General features: G+C 42.8%; 1 protein-coding gene across 2 annotated transcripts in view; it reads right to left on the bottom strand.

Annotated features, from left to right (window-relative positions):
* The window catches only part of LAMB1 (laminin subunit beta 1), a 54,841-nt gene extending 44,127 nt beyond the window's left edge, over positions 1-10,714 (bottom strand). The window contains exons 1-4 of one of the 2 annotated variants that reach the window (XM_081211391.1): positions 10,639-10,714; positions 8,938-9,110; positions 2,884-3,019; positions 662-735 (exon numbers count right to left, since the gene is read on the bottom strand). In XM_081211391.1, the coding sequence (XP_081067517.1) occupies positions 662-735; positions 2,884-3,019; positions 8,938-9,110; positions 10,639-10,699 (444 nt within the window). In that variant the 5' untranslated portion in view covers positions 10,700-10,714. Of the gene's footprint in view, positions 1-661; positions 736-2,883; positions 3,020-8,937; positions 9,111-9,688; positions 10,041-10,638 lie in introns of those variants that run through there. The other variant, XM_081211390.1, reaches the window with a different exon arrangement.
* Positions 10,715-20,377: the final 9,663 nt, after the last annotated feature.

Below are 20,377 nucleotides of genomic sequence, written 5' to 3'. Positions count from 1 at the left end.
GGGCGCATCTGCCCTGCCAAGACATCTGTTCAGAAGGAAACAAAAGAACTTTGTATACAGATGTTCTTTTTTTCCTGGAGATTATTTCAGCTGCCAAATTTGAGAGAATTCTAAAGCCAATAATTTTGTTGTCTTAAAGAATCACATTCCCCGGTTTGGATCTGATACAACTATAAGGAGAACAGAGAAGGCTATGTGGACAAAACATCCTACAGAACCCTCAACTTTATCAACAAAAAATTAGTGATAGACCAGCTACTGATTACTGCTGCAGAGGGCACAGATGAAAAAGCAACAGTAAGACTGCAATCCTAACCATGACCTTTCAGTATTAAGTTTTACAAAATTCAGTGGGGCTAGAGGAATCAGGATTGCAGTCCTAATCTTTGTTTTTCCTGCTTTCTGAGTGTTTGGAATTTATTTAAAGACTTACCTAAGAATGCAGAAGAAGCCAATTAGCCTGTATCGTAAAACTGATGTGGTTTATCTTACCTCTTGCATTCCAGTTTTAATAGCTTTTAAAATCCTTTTTAAAAGATCTCCTCAAAACATGGGGTGCTATGCATTTTATTCTCAAGCAGCTAGTTAACTGCCTTCCATGACCAGTACCAGATTACACAAGGGTCATTTGTGATTTGCGAGAATGTTATGGATTCTTTACCTTGAAGGTCATAATGAGATGAGTGAAATGGAATTCGGCTTCCAGATCCAACTGGATGGTTACATTTTCTACTCCTACAAGACCAAGAGAGGAAGTTGCACAGTAAACAAGAACATTTGTCAAAAGTCTAATTTCATCATTTTTTCCCCTGGGGGTATGTGTTTGGTTACAAAAAAGCCAGTTTGTTTTTTGTTTTTGTTCTCTGTGAAAGGGTGCAATATAGAGTAACATAACAACAAAGTACTAATCAGATATTTGTTGTAGAAATTAAAAAATCACAGGGTTTTTATTTTTAAAAGATCTCTAGCGTTTATATTTGGGAACATTCACAGAGTCAAAAGGAAACCAGGGACAAATTTTACATAGTGTTCTTATCCTTAAGCTCAGTTGTTTGGAAACAAGCTGTATAAAAATCAATGGGAGACCTGAATAAAACTGTGAAGAACACCATCATTTTTAAAAAAATTCTCACACAGCATCAATGGAATATGTAATGTGCTTTTTAGACATCACTTCAGAACCCCTTTTCCATAGTAACATTAGAATACTAAACTTGGTATAGAATGCTTTATATGATTAAACAGCAGTAACTAACTATGGTATACCAAAGTTCATTGCTATGGCCAGAAAGGCTTGCTTGCTTGATTTATTTATTTAGTAGGAAGTTTATATACCACTTAACTATAGTTGTCTCTAAGCAGTGCACAAGAAATACTATACAGAAAAGGTAGAAATTAGTTAAAACTGTAAAATCAAATTTCAGTTAAAATGACTGCTAGAATAAAAAAAAGCAGTATGTAAAACAGCTGCAATAAAACAGCTGCAAAAACTTCAGCAAAAAAAACCACAACCAGCATCAACACACAACCAAATCATCTTAAACTTGTCAAATATCTGGGACAGGTAGGTCTCACTGGGACGAATATTTGACAACCAAGGAGTTACAACTGAAAAGGCCCTCTTACCTTATCACCACCTTCTAAATCTCTCTCTGAGGGAGCGCACTGAGGAAGACCCCAGTTAACACCTTGTTTCTTCTGGAAAAATGTGGTCTGAGGCCTTGTCATTCACCCTGTCACCCAAGTGACATTCCATTCTTCCCAGTGCATTGAATAGGTCAGGCCAGTTAAAAGTCCGAAATGTTAAAGGATTCTTTCATAGAGGCAGCTGGGGAAAACAGGGTATAATATGCCCACTTGGGCATAGCACTGAGAAGGAAGGATTGGTTTGTCTGATTTACTTGCCTCTGCCTTCCCCTTTATGGTGGAACGTTCAGCCAACGTAGCCACACCATGTCAGGAGAGGCTGCTGCTTGCAGCTTACTAAGCCTAAATAAGTTTCAGGTTTTTCTCAGCCAATGGCAGAAGTTTGATGTCCCTCTGCCATAAAATGTAAGCCTGTGAATCCTTTTAAGTACAGGAGACAGACACAAGAAGAACTGTGCTCTCAACATTTTAGACAACAATAATTTCCATTGAACTATGAATCATTATAAATGACCTTACTGGAGCCTGGTCTAATGCAAAAAAACCCCCACAACAACAAACAAACCAGGCAAGAAGAACCATGTGTTATTTATTTCTGAGGGATACTTGTGTGAACTTTTATGCTGAAACATTTATGCGCTGCTGCTGCCAAGTTTAGTACAATAAAATTACATGACGGCTGCTTAGAATACCAAATGGAAAATACTGAAGATAGAGAGCTCAAGTTACTTAATTCTTAATGATTTTTTCTCTGTAATCTAAGGAAGAGTTTTTCTTAAGAGCACTTACTTATAATACACTTGTATTTGTTCATGAAAGAAACTTTGCGTAAACTAAAATCATAGGAGTTTCACAACCAATCACGGAATTGCCTAGGATTATTCCTGATGAAACATTTTCTCATATGCCTCATTCTGATCTTAAAGGAGAAAAAGATTGAGGGCAATATGTGAAAAATTCTCCTTTTTAAAATAAGTAGATAATTGGAACTATTAATTCCTGCCTTCCAAGCATTTTGAGACGTTGCCTGAAAAAACAACAACCTCTAATTAAAGGATATAGTTTTACACACATACACACAAAAAACACAATGTTCAAAAGACTGAAACTATGAAGCAGAAGTAATTACAAGGCAAACAGCTATATAGATGATTATGAATACAAAGCAAGGTTTTAAGATCAACTGGGGGCAACCAATTAAGTGTTGGGGAAATTCTTCCCACATAAACAGCTTACCATTTTCTGACTGCCACCATAACTTGAGACGGTTTGGAGCAAAGGTAGTGACCACATTTTCAATACGATGGCTGTCAGGATTGAGTGTCTCATGGAATGGGTCCCGTGAAGAGCAGGTGAAACACTTTTTATCCTCCTGAAACAAACAAGACAGATCAATCTTGCAGAAGTTACTGTCTTCCCCTAAATTCCACTGACCACCCAATTCACAATTATGCTGCACTTATCCTTACAGTCAACAGCAACACATGAAAGGGAGGGGCAGCAGTACTCCTCTGACTTGACTACGACGCCTTATTCAAAGACAGAGGGTAACTATGGCCATTTTTCATCTTGTCTTGTAGTTGTTTAACCAGAGCTTGTGTTTTGTATGGGCAAGACTTCCATTTTTGGAAATCCCTATCTTGCCTTTTGACATGCTCATGGATTTCTTGGAACCTTTCCTAATCGATGGTATTAATTCTATCTGAGCTTCTCTTACTAGGGTTTTAAAGAACCTGAAAGTTTCCTGAATATATTTTATCATTCTAACTCTTGCTTCTGACTTTCTTTTAATCTCATTTCTGCTTTTGAAATCAAACGTTGGAACTCTCTGGGGATTTTGTCACTGACATGTATGTTGCATTTGATAGCATTGTGGTCACGTCTCAAAATCCATCTGACAACACTTGCACCAGATCCTGAGCACCATTCAGAATAAAGTCTAGGGTCACATCAAAGGAAGGCTTCACATTAAGTTCAACTTGCTGGGGGCTCAAAATGGTTATAAAAAAAATATTTATATCATATTTATCTGAGCTATTTGCATGCAACTCCTGCAAGCATTTCTGGAAACAGGCATTCAGTCGACCCAACATATTTGTCTTTTATTGTTCTCTTATCTCACTTCTGCTACTGTCTGAGCCTGATGCTAGGATATGCATCGGACTAAAGATAAATACCCTTGCATGCCTCTTTCTTTTACATGGACGGTCACTACGCTCTAGCGCAATGGATGGTTGCTTCATACTATTGTACTTATCTGTGCCTTTAACTTGGGGGAGGGGTGATGGAGGAGCAATCTCTGAATGTCTGGTTCAGCATCACTGAGTCACTTGAGAGACTCCAGGGATTGATTGCTTTGAAGGTAGGTTGGGGAGGGATCCAAAAGCCACAAGATGCGACCGCCTTTATTAGGGTCTAGCAAGAACACCATAAAGTTATGAGAGAGTTTTTGAGAAGAACAGAACGTTAATTAAAAAGGGGCTGGAGGAGGGCAGAGGAAAAGGTGGGCATGTCGTTGGCCCAAATTTTGTAGCTTCTAATAGTCAAAGAAGAACTGCAGGATAAGTTGGATATATATCTTTAGATTAGCCTCACCAGGTGCAAGACAGATCACAGGAGGCACTCTAAGGGCTATCAAGATAAAGAAAAGATAATGGGTTGTTTCCCCAGTTTCGAAAATATAAAATCCAGTAGTTACTTGGTTCAGTCTGCCATGCTTATTGGAACACATGGGTCTCTTGGAAGGCAAAGGGATTGTTCACATGTACAGTGGTACCTCGGGTTACATACACTTCAGGTTACATACGCTTCAGGTTACAGACTCCGCTAACCCAGAAAGTGCTTCAGGTTAAGAACTTTGCTTCAGGATGAGAACAGAAATCTTGCTCCGGTGGTGTGGCGGCAGCAGGAGGCCCCATTAGCAAAAGTGGTGCTTCAGGTTAAGAACAGTTTCAGGTTAAGTACGGACCTCCGGAACGAATTAAGTACTTAACCCGAGGTACCACTGTAATGCTAAACTGTGGTTTAGTGCAGGGGTCGTCAACATGCTGACTTCCAGGTGTTGTGGATAACAACTCCCATCTTCCTTGACCACTGAGGCTGTTGTGGGAGCTTGAGACCAAAATATCTGAAGGGCAGCCTGTTGGCTACCTGCTTGGCTTAGCACTACACTGATGAGCCTCAGTGATTTGAAGCAAAATGCCTGGCTCCTTCCTGCTGAGATTGTTATCAGTTTTGGTTTCTTTAAATCTTGGCTTAGCATTATGCATGAAACTGAAATCCCAGTTTAAAACAAAATATGGCTAGTTTAATAAATCAGCTTTATAACACATGGATTGAAGCTGGCTTATCTTGAAATTGATCAGAATTTAAAGCAGAATTTATGCTGCATTCATAGCACTGAGCTGAGATTCAAAGGAACTGAAATGTTCCTTCTCCCAGACGCGTGGGAAGAAGAGAGGGGGAAGGGGGTGAGCTTGGTACTCTGCCACCTTGCCAGAGCTTTAAGGTTTGTCTGCATAGTGGAAAACCATGGTTTAGCTTTACATGTGAATGTACTCAGAAAGCAGAAGTAAAGACAAACATGCTAAGTTGTAGAATAATTGTAGAACAAAGTTGTAGAATAATCTAAATGGTTTGATTGCTTTGAAGTCTGTGTTTGCTTTGAAGTGCTTTTACTGGCTCGAGCTTTTTCTGCCTAGCATGAAACTGTCATTTGGAAGATACTGGGCAGTCTACCAGAGTGATACTTCATTCCTGGATGCCTTGACATTGTCAGTCTGACTCAGTGTCTCTTACAGAATGACCTAATTGCACATGGTTATAGATCCACAGCAGCATCTTAGAATGTATTTAAAAGTGTATAATTCTGAATAAGCACTACTTTAAAATTTTATTTTATGTCCCACCTTTCTTTCAGTGCATTAGCATAAATTAAAAGAGATACAACTAGAAACACAATAAATCTAAATATTAAATATATATATATTTGGGAAGGAGGCATAAGGCTCTGAAAGGGTCCTAGGGTCCCCCTGTCTCCTTCCCAAAGCCATGCGCCTACTCACCTTTGGGAAGGCAGTGTGAAGACAGGGGGAGGGGCAAATTTTGGCCTTGCACAGGGTGTCATAGTGTTCCCACTGCTGTGCTTCCGATGTGGTGATGGGTCCTGTCCAAATTACTGTCTGCTGGTTTTAGTTATGCGGTGAGACAGATTTTATGATCCAGTTATTCGCTGGAGACTGGAGGGTAATCGGTTTGCATTAATGATTAGCCTCTCCTCTGCAGTTATGTTAGGATGGTTTGGAGGGATTCTCCTGAAGGAACACTGATGTCATTGTCAACAATCGGCTATGGAAACCAATGTGGCATATTGCATTGCAGTGTTGTCAATACAGTATAAATGCCCTAGACAGAAATTTATAGTGAATGCAGGGGCAGCAGCAAAAAGGTATTGATTGGGTAGGAGAACACGTTAGTCTTTTTGTTGACAAACAAGACCCATAAGAATGCATCTGACCCAGTTAGTTTCCTAATTGCACTTCTCTCTATTAAAAGTGATGGGCCAAATCCCATGAGTCTCAACACTGTCATAAACTTATCCAGGTGGTTATAAGAAAACCACTATCCCATCTGATGTTCTCTATCACTAAAATGTGTGAATGTTTTCTAGGATATAGCCTGCATATTTAACTATGTGCATATAATTCTGTATTGAGTGACATTTTTTCCTTGAGTTATCTGCTCTCAAGACAAGTTAATTCCTTTTTTGCGGATTGTGGTACAGTTGCAGTCTGCATTGTGTTGCTCTGTGGTGGCCTAATATCATGTGTGGATGGGCAAGGAATTTATAAGCATGACCAATAGCTATAAATCTTAGATTAATGTATTTTCTGCGGGCTGTGCCCCCTGACTAGCTATCTTCTGCTGGTGGGAGTGGAATGGCAGAGTGGGTAGACTTGTAGCCAACCTTTGAGGGAGCACCAGATGCCATTACAGTACATTCCAAGGCACAGCTATTTGTGCTATCCAGAAAGTTTGCCTTTTTCTTGCAATATGAACATCTATTTTGCATGGTCACTGTGAAGGTTTTTGAAGTCCCTCATTACTGCAAACTCTTTCTGTCTCGATTATTCCCAATTTCTTTATCTCACGATAACATGATTCTCATATACTCAGTATTATCCATGTTCTCTTTTCAACCTGAGCACTCCCTCTTCCCCAGATTGGCTTATAGGCTTCTAGTATTACATATAATCCACCAATACACCAACTCCCTTTTTGTTTATAACTTCCTCTTACAATTGGTTTCTTCAAGTAGATATCTTTACTTTCCATATGCTCATTGCCCTGTTCTCACCTGGATAGCCAGAAACATTTTCACCATCATCCCTAAGGGTTGAGTCTTCCAAAACTGGATATTGCTTTCCCCCATAATTCAGATTAAAAACTACTCTGCTACTTTCTCTTATTTATTTTAAGAAAATACTTACTAAGTTTATATATATATATAACTGTCTATTTGTTTACTCAAAGCATATTTCATTTTCTTTTTGACAAAATTTGTTTTATATCTGAAAAATGCTCTGGGAAAATAATGGGTTATTTAACAATGTATTGCTTAGACCTTGTTTGCTTAATGGTATTTCCTTAGTCTATATCTACAACCACACTGAAATTGCTAGAATTTTAGCTATATATCTTTCCAGAGACTGTAAATGAAGGAAGTAGTCTAGACAGCTCTCATATATCATGCTGGGGGTAGTGCAATCAGCAGAATGTTTTTATTAATATATCTGGACACATTACACCACAATCACATTAACCATTAACATTCCTAGTCTATAAACAATTATAGTTTAAGAACAAGTAACTTCAGCTGAAATTTTGCATGTACTTATACAGTGGTGCCTCACAAGACGAAAAGAATCTGTTCTGTGATTCTCTTCGTCTAGCGGTTTCTTCGTCTTGTGAAGCAAGCCCATTGACGGATTAGCGCTATTAGCGGCTTTTAGCGGCTGATCGGATCAGCTGATAAGCGGCTTAGCGGCTTAGAAAAAGGGGGGAAAGGGGAAAAAACCAGCAGGAACTCGCAAGACATTGTTGTCTTGCGAAGCAAGCCCACAGGAAATTTGTTTTGCGAAGCACCTCCAAAACGGAAAACTCTTTAGTCTAGCGAGTTTTCCGTCTTGCGAGGCATTCGTCTTGCGGGGCACCACTGTAATGCATTGGGAATTAAGACCTGCTTAACTGTGACCCGAACTACAGAAGAGAAATTTGACACTGATGCGGAAATGCCACTCCCCTCACACACACAAGTAATGGCTAGTTATAAGAACCATCTTATCAGCATGCAGAATATGAACTATAAATGCTAGTTTGAGGGAAATTAGTAGCCATTAACATCAGTGTGGTCCCAATACTAATCTCAGTGTAAGTAGACAGCACACTCCTATGAATATTTAATCAAGAGTAATCCTAATGTGTTCTATGGGATTTACTCCCTTGTAAGTGTATACAGGAACGCAGCCCGAGTTCTGACCGGTGGTCTTGATCCATAGATAGTGAGATCTATCCATTCAAGGAGGCAATAACTGACTTTCCCAAATAGTAGCTACTCTGTCTGCAGTGCACACATGACTTTTAAGTATAAGATTGTTGATGTTGGTGGTGGTATTTTGTTTTTTGCTTAACTTTCAGGCATCAAAATATCTTAGGCCAGCATTAACCAAACGACTTGAAACACAATTAAAGAATGGGATAGCCCACCCACATCATTTGCTTCTTCCTGATGTGACTTCACTTCAGCACTAAAAAAAGCTGAATCAGAAATGGGGTAACTTCCCATGCAGACATGCCCAGTGACATAGATATTTTGTTAAAACTAAGAGCCCTGGGATTTATCTGCGTTTTTGGACAGCATTCCCAGCAGTTTGAGATAAGATTTTTGTTGGTGTCACAGCTAGGACTGCAGGAAAGAAGGGCTCACACTCCTAATGATCCTGGGAGAAGGTGGTTTGGTGCATTCAGGGAGCAAAAACAAACAAGAGCAGGAAACAGCAGGACACATGCAACTGTACAAACAAATCTGAGCCAGGGGGATGGTGTCTGCTTCCTCTCAAAGCTCTGGACAGCACCAGATGTTTCTACTTATCTAGAGAGGGTGTGGGGCTGCTTGGTCAGCTAAGGGGGGAGAGAGAGGAAGACCCAGGACTGTTACGATCAATTGCCCTTCAACTACACTCAACTGAATTCCTCTTTGCTCTGAGACAGTCTTCTTCTGCAAAAACTTACCTGGAGGTGGCTCACAATGCAGTATGGTTCAGGCTTTGGAAGCCCACATGTGGACGTGACAGTTAGCTTGTCAGCCCGGCCAATCAGCAAGTCTCCTGTGGCTGGATAGCAGCTCCCCTCCGCACATCCGTAGCTGAATTCTGGTTCCTGAGCTACTGCAATGGTCCAAATGCCTAAAAATGGGAAGGAGAAGCAAGTGCCAGGAGCAGATCAGCATTTGGAAGAGGAGATGTTTCAGTGATGGATGCCATGATTAGCATCACCTTACACACGGGGTAATTGCCAGGTGGCAATTTCATAAATGTGTCGATGCTAACAATAGTAAGGGATAGACACTAAACCCTATGTTGTTGTGCTAAATCATTTTCTTGCTGAAGAATAAGCAATCTCTGTCAATGCTCTTGTGAACTTGCAAGTAAGCAGGCGATAGCCACCGATTCCTGTCCCAGATTAGAATAAAAGCATTCTGGATTCTATGGTTATTTAAGCTGGGCAAGTAGCAAAAAAACAAAACAGATTTATTGAAAATATAGGGCCCCCTCAGCACCACAGGACAAATCACACAACTCTGTCTCATTCCTGTCTGGGGAGAGCTGTGGTTTAGGTTTGTTTATTTTTTTCATTTAGGTTGCCACAAATGGGACACCCAGGTGATGAAAGAGAAATCAAAGTGATTCACTTCACAGTGAGGCCTCAGTTGAGTGCACCTCTGAAAATACTTCAGAAAGTTATTTGAGCAAGATGCACTAACTTGTCAAATGCATCTGTGGTGGAGCATCCAGACCACAATTCCTTCCATTTTCCATCCACGACAGACGCATGTCACCATAAAAATTAAATAGAAAAGGAGCCCAAACACTTATAGGGGAGAATGGTTATCTACCCACTGAGTTATTTCAACTTAGTACAGGATGAGCAAAAGGTGACAAGCATTTGTTATTAACTACCATTTCCCCCTTCAGTTTAAAGCATTCAGTGATACTGGGGGGAAAGACAGCAGGCACAATTTTACACTGCCTCCCATTTTTTACTTAGAAATAAGAACAAAGAAGGCAGTATGATAAGAATACCAGTGTAGAAAAATGGTTACAAAAGGGGCAGCCAAGCAGGTGCCCTCTGGATTTGTGGACTACAGCTCCCACCAGGATGATGGGAGTTGTGGTCCAAGTGATCTGGTGGATCCCTTGCTAGCTACCATTGGATTAGTGCGTCAGGCTGGGACCGATGAGACCCCGATTCAAATGTGACGGTAGCCATGAAGCTGACCAGGGTACATCCACATTCAAAGCATTGTTATTATTAATTATTGAATTTATATACCACCCTATACCCAGAGGTCTCAGGGAGGTTCACAGAACAAAATCAAAATATAAAACCACAAAATATATAATCAAAATAAAAACAACCCAATAACCCTCCCCCCTCAAAAAAAAAAAAAAGAATCCTGAGAACTGCTGTTTGTTAAGGGCGCTAAAAATGGTGGTTCTGTGAGAAGTTAAATACAAAATTCCCAGGATTCTTTGGGGGAAACCATTACTGTTAAAGTAATATGGCTGGTGTGGATGTGACCAAGGGGCCTTAGGCCAAGGATTCTTTCTTCAATCTCTTGTTTGAAAAATAGAAGGAAGCTTGTATGCTGCCTTGAGCCTTGGACGAACAATGAGATGCACGTGAAATGAATATACTTCTGTGTAAATGTACATAGGGTTCTGTTTTTAGACTGAATCCTAGCCACTGGCGCAGTTGTACCAAGCTTGCACATGCGCAACCCATAAAGGCTAATGTTAGTCCCAATGAGACTAACTTTTGAGAGTCTGTGTGGTTGTTAAAAAAAACCCGAACCAGGCCCTGGGTTCAAATCCCCTTTCCGTCATGAATCTCACTGGGTGGCCTTGGCGCAGCCGCCATCTCTCCACCTAACCTGCCCCAGAGGCAACACTTCGCCAGCACTGGGTGTGAGCCAAAGGGGCGCATAAACAGCGCCCTTGAGAGCATGCGCAGGAGGCGAGGTGCTTCAACAAACTCCATTCCCAAAGGAACTTTTGCGAAAATAAGTTTGGCCATCTTTTGTAACGCTGTGCGAGGCCAAAACTTGGCGCCCCCCAAACGGGATCGTCTCCATATTGTGCCCTCTCTGCTCAATGCAGGGTGTGTGTGTGTAAAACCGCCTGCACCATCCTGAATAAGAAATCAGAAATATTTGGAGGGCTCCACATTTTTGTCCTCGCTCTGGACACACCATGACCAAAGTCACAGGGTTGTCCTGAGGACGATATGGAGAGCAGGGAAAGGCCACCTTGGAGGAAGGAGTGGGATAGGAATATGAATATGAATATGTTAACTGGAGGGTCGTGAGGCGAAGCGTGCTCCAAAGAGGAGGCCACGTCTGAAGGCTTCGGAGGGAGCCACGAGGCTGAGGGGAAAGCGCGGCTCGGGAGGAGGAACAAGTTCCCGCCAATTTCCCCCTCACGGAGCCGGCGCCATTCCCTCCCCTCCTCGCCCAGCGGCGGAGAACAAGCGGGCAAGGAAAGCCATATGGCGCCAGGCGACGACTCTTCCCAAATCCACGCCGGGCCGCTTCTCCCTCTGGGGAGCTGAGCGCACGCAAACCTGGGGCGGCGGCGGCGGCGGCGAGGAAGAGCGCGAAGAAGGCGGAGCGGAAAGCCAAGGCCTCTTGGCGCTTACCTGGGAGCAAGCGCGCCGCGGCGGGCCTTGCTTCCGAGTAGACCTGACTAGGAATGCGCTATGGTAGGGTGTGTGTGTGTGCGTGCGCGCAGGGTTTATGGAGGCTGAAGCGGTTCCAGGGCATCATTTCGCTTTGCTAACAGGGGGCTTGAGCAGCAGACGAGGAACTTGCGTTTCCCCGCGACTCGGGTGTCGCGCCATTCTCACGAACGCGCCCACGGGCGTCGTCCTCCTTACTGAGTTCCGCGGGGTTTTGGATTCCCAGGCTTCGCGCTTGTCTACACGGCTGCAAGCTAACGAAGCAAGCTGATGCTCAAGGAACGCGATCCAATTTGTTTTCAATGGGGTTTACAGCCTGGGATGTATAGGAATCGCGGCATAAACCGGGTTGGGTTACACACACTCTCTCTTACCGGTTCACAGAATAAAATCAAAATATAAAACCACAAAATGTATAATCAAAATAAAAACAACTGGGGACTTTTCTGCACTTTTCGTGTGGATCTGTCTCTATCAGCGTGTCCGTTGGGGTTGTGGGGATTCTTTTAAAGGTCTGAGTTTGCCTGAATTGTTCACAGGCTACTTTAAAAATCGGTTCTTAGCATCTTTCAGGACGGAGTGGGCTATGAGTCACTGCGAAAATGCAGGCAAAAAAATTCGTAACATAGTATTGACTTATGTAAAGCGCAGTCCGATGCCCGTTTACTCGGAAGTAAATGCCACTGTGTTCGATGGGACTTGCACCATGAAGAATGCGCACAGGATCGAAGCCTTATACAGTGCCATCCTATGGGAAGTAAGCCCCAGCGCAGGCACACCCCAAACTTGGCCCTCCAGATATTTTGGGACTACAACTCCCATCATCCCTAACAGGACCAGTGGTCAGGGATGATGGGAACTGTAGTCCCAAAACATCTGGAGGGCCAGGTTTGGGGGTGCCTGCCCTAGTGGATTCAATGGGACTTACTCCCAGGTGGGAGTTGGAACTTCAGCCTTACATCCCGAGCCTATTTGCAGCCTCATCCTATGCAGGTTTACGCGGAAGTAAACCCACTTCCATAAAATGTACTCCCACATCAACGTGCATTCCTACATTGCAGGCGGTTGGACTACATGACCCTTAGGGTCCCTTCCAACTCTCCAACTCTTTGATTGCCAGCCGATCCCACGCGCACTTCCTCGAAAGTAAGTCTAGCTTGCTCCCATGTAAGTGGGCGCAGGATTGCAGCCTTAGCCATGCAAATGCCCCAACTTCCAGCGCATCCTTACAGCTGCAAGGAACTTTAGGAGGAAGCAGCCCGCTCGATCCTTCATAAGACATGAGTAACATAAAGGCGGATGTAGCTAGAAAACCGGTCTATGCCCGCAATGAGCTTGCAATCTCTAGGGAGAGGAAGGGGAAGAGATAAGGGCAGCGAGAAACGAGAGGGGGGGGGTGATGGTTAAATTGCAACAAGGGAGTTTTCTAAGTTACTTGGGCAAATGCCATCGCTTGCAAAAGTTCGTGCTGCAGCCCCTTTTGTTGCTGCCGCACATCTGAAATTTGTTAAAACGGGATGGTTTGAATGAAAAACAAAAGTTCTGCTCCGGGACTAACAAAGTTCTTCTCAGCTTGGGGAACAGGGAACACACCGACCGCTTAAAACAAGAAGGCAGTTCATAACAACATTAAACAATAATGTTTAATTACCTAGGAAACAGCAAAGAAACACCTGGAGAAGCCCCATCTCATTACTTCTGCCAGGAAAGAAAAGAGGAGAACAAAACAGCCACCCGGACTTCACCTTTCTTTCTGCAAAAGGGAGAGGAAAAAGAGTAAGTTGCAGGGTTTTTATCTCCCACAGCAAAGGCAGCAAGGCATGCAGTTTTATCTCCTTACCCTTTTCTGCTCCTTCCTTCCAGCCGGGATGCAAATCTGACACTGGGAGAAAGGAATCTCCGCTTGCCCTAGAGAGAGGGAGGCTCCACTACGCAGGCGCTAGAGGGAGGGTCGGGGAGGCTGCAATCCGGGCAGGGCAACTTTCGGGAGAGCTCCTGCAAAGAGACCCTCGAGGGTTGCACAGGAACTTCTGTCCTTTGTCTCCGCTCCGAAGCACCATTATGACAGTTGTTTACTTTACAGTCGGGCAAAGAGCTTAGCGCCTTCAGGTTATTTCTGCTGCAAATATTTAGACTCGGGACTTTGGTATGCTCATCGGTTGCTTCATAGCTAGAACAGAGGACCTCCAGAACTCTAGAAGGCAATGACAGTTTTGGGTTATCAGTTAGCGTTTGGGAGCCTTAGGAGGACCAGGTTTCAAATTCCCACTCACTTGGCGCCCCTGGGTCAGTTGCTGCCCTCCGCCTAACCTACCTCGCAGGGATCCTGTGACGAAATGAAATACTAGTCACAAAACTTCTGGATTTACTTGGATCAAATATGATTTTGTATTCCACACCGACTGGGACCTAGAAGCATTTTAAAATGTTAACAATTCCGTCAGAAATTTCCTTAAATGATGCAGTTTCAATCCCTGATTCCCCCCCCCCCAAAAAAAACCCTCTGTGTTAGTAGTAGTTTACTGAGACAAGTGAAACAAGCTGTTTCCTCTTACCAAATATATGTGAAAGCTATTGATAGACAAAATGTTTTGGGTTCCATGTAAGTCATAGTTGTCTATAGTAACTATCAATGGCAGGGGTGAGTAGATCTACTGGTGAGTAGATCTACTGGTGAGTAGATCTACTGGTGATCTGAAGTAGACAGGCAAGGATTTTTCACCCTGTTTAACAAAGGCAACAACAAAACAAACCCTTATCTCAAGTTACATTGGTGATTTGAAGACCAGGCATGGGGAAAATGCATGATGTAACAAAGAGTGGATTTTTGTGTGGAAGAATTGGAAACTTGCTGTTCAGTTTAGTTCTGGTACTCAGAACCTGTTCTTAGGCTCAGAATTCTTTAATTCTAAATATTTAGCACCTGGATCTGGTTGGTGGAACTCAGGGTTCTAGTAAAAGGCAATGTTGCTCCTGTAAGGCTGAAGTCTAGCTACCCCCGAGGTATGTTATAAGTGACAATAACTCACAGCGCTAACCCACCCATCTTTACTCAACAGTAAGTCCCACTGAATTCAATGGGACCTACTTCCAGGTGTGTATTGTAGCCTAAGTATACTTATTACCTCCTATGTACTTCATGTCAAGTCTGTAACGAACTGCAGAGTTTTGGGCTCCAATATCATGCCATCCATGTTTTGTTTTGTTTTTTGACATCCAACCTGAAGAACTTCTGAAGACGGACATTTTAACTGTTCCTTATAAAATATATTTTCCTGTTGCTATAGCCATTGGCTAATGCAAATAAAGTTTTATCTTATCTTACCCATCTCTATGTTGTCCTGAAGGTTTGAGTTTTTGAACTTTTCATTCACAATTAGTTTGGACCAAATTGATGATGAAGTAGAGCACCTGTTGCATTGATTGAATGGCTTGGTCTCTGAGGACTATGGGTTGTTGTTTTTTAAAATCACAGGGTGCTTTGTAGAATTATGTGCAACATTGACCTTACCATCTGTAGGCATTAAGCTGAAGGTTTATGATCTGTTCTGTGTTTGTCTCAGGCAGTATTGTGGATTATTGGATTGATGTGTGGGGTGCTGGGGTAGGAAAGGCATGAGATTCTAGTATTCTAGTCCTGGCCAGCACAAAAATTCCATAATGTGTTGTAGCTAATACCTTTATCTTGAATACATGGCAGATTATCTAATCAAGAATAAGGTGTCTTTCGACAATTTAGTTGATAACACAACCCTTGTCTCTTCTTGTCAGTAGAAACCTACCTTTTATACAGCCTTCAATTGATTTAAACTGTATTTTTCACATTCAGAACTGTGCCCCAGTAATTTCCATGCAAGCACAAATGACAAAAAAGTCTGAAAGGTGCATTTAATGTTCCATATTCTGTATTACTGGGGAAATACCTTTATTATGCCAACCAAAATATCATACAAAGGTATTGCCCTATTATGGTCTTTAGCATCTTGCTTATGGGTCTTCACATCTACCTTCACTCTGTGTGTGACTTTTAATGCTGTTTGTGAAAAACAACCTGGGACACAACGTCCCAGAAATCAACTGATATGGCCACTTAGCTGGTGTGTACTCCTTATTAAATCTTTAACTGATTATTGTGCTGATCAATATCTTGAAATTTGCAACCCTACCATTTTTGTAACCACAGTTTAGGCAATGTGTGAGCTTGTAGACTTGCCAACATCTTGCTTAGAAAACCTGATTTAGCATCTCTTCCCGCCCCCCCCCCCCTTCTGCCCATGGCAAGAGAATGCAACAACACCACCACCCCAAAGCACTGGGAGATGGGTCTGCCTGTTGGATACAGTTTATGTCCTGGAGATGTTTATAGCCTGGGGGGAAGGGCAGCCACCCACTGATTAGGCCACCCACATTTGAGAGAGGTGAGTCATGAGGAAATGGCTGGAGGCTCTTAAAACTCACAGGGAGCCAAGGCTACTTAACCCTTTAAGTCAGGGCTTCCCAAACTGGTCCACAACCACTGAGTTCAATTCAGGTGGTCCCTGGGTGTGCCTGTGAACAACTGAATCTGGGGCTTCTCCGGGACGGGCTGGAAACAATTTGAAAGGGTTGTGAAGAGGATTAAAAGCAGCAAACACATTATGTTTTATTGTACAGGCAACAATCATTTCATGCTTGTCCAATAAAGGTAAAGGTAAAGGGACCCCTGACCATTAGGTCCAGTCGTGAATGACTCTGGGGTTGCGGTGCTCATATCACTTTACTGGCCGAGGGAGCCAGTGTACAGCTTCTGGGTCATGACTAAGCCACTTCTGGTGAACCAGAGCAGCGCACGGAAACGCCGTTTACTTTCCCGCCGGAGCGGTACCTATTTATTTACTTGCACTTTGTGCTTTCGAACTGCAAGGTTGTCAGGAGCAGGGACTGAGCAACAGGAGCTCACCCCGTTGTGGGGATTCAAACCGCCGACCTTCTGATTGGCAAGTCCTAGGCTCTGTGGTTTAACCCACAGCACCACCCGCGTCCTACATGTGTGTGCAATTGTGAGAGACATGTACATGTGAAAAGGATCCAGAGACTGGATGGCCATTTGTCATGGAAGCTTTAGTTGAGATTCCTGAATTTGAAGGATGTTGGACCAGATGACCGTTGGGGTCCCTTCTGACTCTACAATTCTATGATTCTATACTTGGGAGTAAGTGCCATTGACTACAATGAGGCCTTCTTGGTAAACTTGCATAGGGTTGCAGCATTAGAGTATGATTTAACACAGAGGATTTTTTTTTTTAAATGTACTGGAATTCTCATACACCACTCACTGTTTGCATCTGATGACTTGTCACTCAGTCAAAATATGTGAACTCCTAGGAAAAAACACTTATTTGATTATGCAAATACACAGTGATACAAGAAGTCAGTGTCTATACAGTGGTACCTCGGGTTAAGTACTTAATTCGTTCCGGAGGTCCATTCTTAACCTGAAACTGTTCTTAACCTGAAGCACCACTTTAGCTAATGGGGCCTCCCGCTGCCGCCGTGCCGCTGCTGCGCGATTTCTGTTCTCATCCTGAAGCAAAGTTCTTAACCAGAGGTACTATTTGTGGGTTAGCAGAGTCTGTAACCTGAAGCATATGTAATCTGAAGCTTATGTAACCTGAGGTACCACTGTATATCCAGACTATAAAAATAAATTTGATAAAATTATGAATTAGAAGTATAAATTGGGTTAGAAACATTTCTAACGGTGAGAGAACAGCCTCATTTTGTCTCACATTTAACCTAACTGAGGCTTTATTTGCACAAAGAGCAGCTAGGGTGGAAAACATGTGTCTGGACAATGCTACTTCAGATTGCAGTCACATGAGTGAAGGCTGCTTGTACATACAAAGTGGAAAGTCAGAAGGTTTCCAGCTTAGTTGTGTCCCTAATAATCTAGCTTTCTGTTCCCAGCCGGGAACTGGGCCTGAGTGGTGGTAATCTTTTTGGGTGACACATGGTGCTTCAAGACTTGAAATCACACTGTTTCAGACTCCCTATCTTTAAAACCCCAACTGAGACATAGTTGTATGAGGCCCACCAACTGGAGTCTGTCACAACCACCAATATCTTTCTTGCATAGTTTGCATATTAGTCCACAGATAAGAGTCGCTATGATGCATGGAGCAACATGTCAAGCCAATAAAGTTGCAGCTAGCTTAGTACGTACAGCAACTCTGTATGCAGCTTCCAGAGTCTGTAGAAAAAGTAAAAGTCTTGTGGCACATTAAAAACTAGAACAAGAACTAGCTTCTGTGGACGGCAGTGCAGTTGGTCAGATGATCTGATGAAGTAGGCTTTAAAAAAACAATAATTTTTTTGTTTTAAAGATACGGCATAAATGTTAACACACAGAGTCTATTTTCACAAAACTACAGACTGTTATCACTAGTTGGGTTCACAAAATTAGGCAACTGCTGTAAAGATTGCTGGACAAAACATAGAAAGCAGCCTTATATGCAGTCAGAGGCCCTCTAGTCCAGTCAGTATGGCCTCTACCAGTGATGGAGAAGCTCCGGCTTCCCAGATGTTGTGGAACTACAACCCCCATCAGCCCTAAGTATTGTCCATGCTTGGGGCTGCTGAGAGGTCAAATGCCATAACAACCTTGATCAATGCCAACTGGCAGTGGCTATCCAAGGTGTCAGGCAAAATTCTCTCTCTGCCCTGCCTGGAGATGTCAGGGATTGAATTTGTTAACAGAGGAATCCGAGGGCTCCCTTGGACAAAAAGACAAAGACACCAACCAGGACAATTTGGAGCAAAACTGTCGCGACAGGACTCCCACCCACAACAAGATGAAGCAAGATGGAAGTCCCGAACAAAAGAAGACCCCAATTTTTATTAGCTACTAATCCCCCAAGCTACACCCCTAGAACTACATCACAACTACATCATTACATCATTGAAACATCACAAAAAGGAGGGGTTGAGGGAGGGGTTGTGGAAGTAAACTGAGTATCTTGTCACCTGGCTGGTTCCTCCTTTCCCCCTCCCCATGAGTCATTTCCAGAGGACAAAGGGGAGTTGGCAGTTTCCTGCCCCCAGAGGGAAGATCTGATCATTGTCCTTTTTTTCCAGTCCGTGTTGAATCCACTCCCATATGCAAGTCTGTTGTGTCCTTGATGGTCTTCTGTCTGGGACCATCAAGGTTGCCATGCCAACTGGGCAGGGCTCCTGAGTATGTGTTGGTACAGTTAAGGGATTATGGCCGTCCTGTATCAAACCGTCCCCCTTTGATAGTCCTTCATGGAGCAAAATAAAAGTGGACCGGTGTAAATCTGATGTACGGTTGATTTACTATGAATTTATAACAGAAAAGTCGTGTGTGTGTGTGTGTGTGTGTGTGTGTGTGTGTGTACAAACGGAATGATGGGGGGGGTTCCTGCAACAAACTTGGAACCTTTTGGTGCAAAGCATATGCTCTGGCACTGAGCAGCATCCCAATAATTTATATGTAAACACCAGTGACAAAGGAAAGTCTGAAATATACTCAAAATAATGCTGCCTGGGACAAATATGGCAGCTGGTTTGTCACAGGTAGCGGAGAGATTTAGATGCTGAGGTGGTTTAGGGGGGACATCAACCCACTTCTGAATACCCAAACATTAATGTTTTAGAGATCTGAATGTAAACACAAGCTGCCGTGAACAGCCTTGCTGGAAATCCTTCCAGAGTATTGCACATGTTTTCTTCTTTTCCCTGCACTTTGCGTGGGGGCAGGAGGAGACGTAATTGGGAAAGGGAATTTATTATCGCAATGTTTAAAAGTTCTTGCTGCCTCATCAATCAATCTGGGAACGGCATTGCAGGTGTAGGGTGAGGGGTAGGACTGGGGTCTAGCAAACCACTCCTCAACTTTTCCTCCCACTCCCCTGACCTAATTATTAAGCTCCCCAGGCTCCAGAAAGAGGCATATGGGTTTAATCATTAGGCAGCGAGGTTAGGGTATTACCGAGGGAAAAGTGGTCCGCTGGTAAATAAATGTTGGTAGGTAAAGCGTTATGCAGGATGAAAGCATTCCCCTCCTGCTGTGACTATTGAGGCTTTCTGGAAATTAAGAGGGAGGGGAAAGATTTATAATTGAGAAAATAATAAATATAGGTTGTGAATTCTGAGAGTTATTGCGTGTGAAAGAACTCCAAGATAGCTGACACCAGGTGTTTAAAATACAGTCCAGGAGGTCTCAGAAGCATGAGGTCACCTGAAAGGGCATGAGAATGTTTTATAGAACAAAGCTTGCAGTCACACACACACACACACACACACACACACGTACGTGTACGTACCTTGGCTTATCCAGACAATCTGTTCAAAGTCTGCCTTCACAATATTTTAGGCTTCTGAAGGATAATTCATAAAGCCCTAATTATTATTATTTTATTAAAGATTTTCTTGTTTTACAGAAGTATCTGTAATGTCTCTCGTATTTTTACCATGTAACATTTTTACAAACTATGTATCTTCCAAGACAACAATGCCCATTTACACCACAAAGCACTCATAACCCACCTATGTTCAGCAGCCAGAAACACCATAACCAGACACTGGAGAGACCTGTCAGGAGTAAGCATGGACCAATGGTACCAAATAGTATGGGAAACAGCCCTACTAGAAAAATTAATCAATACAGTGGTACCTCGGGTTACATACGCTTCAGGTTACAGACTCCGCTAACCCAGAA

This window comes from Podarcis bocagei (assembly GCF_964188305.1).
Source record: "Podarcis bocagei genome assembly, chromosome: 10".
Lineage (NCBI taxonomy): Eukaryota > Metazoa > Chordata > Lepidosauria > Squamata > Lacertidae > Podarcis > Podarcis bocagei.
This window is presented reverse-complemented; position numbering and strand designations above follow the sequence as displayed.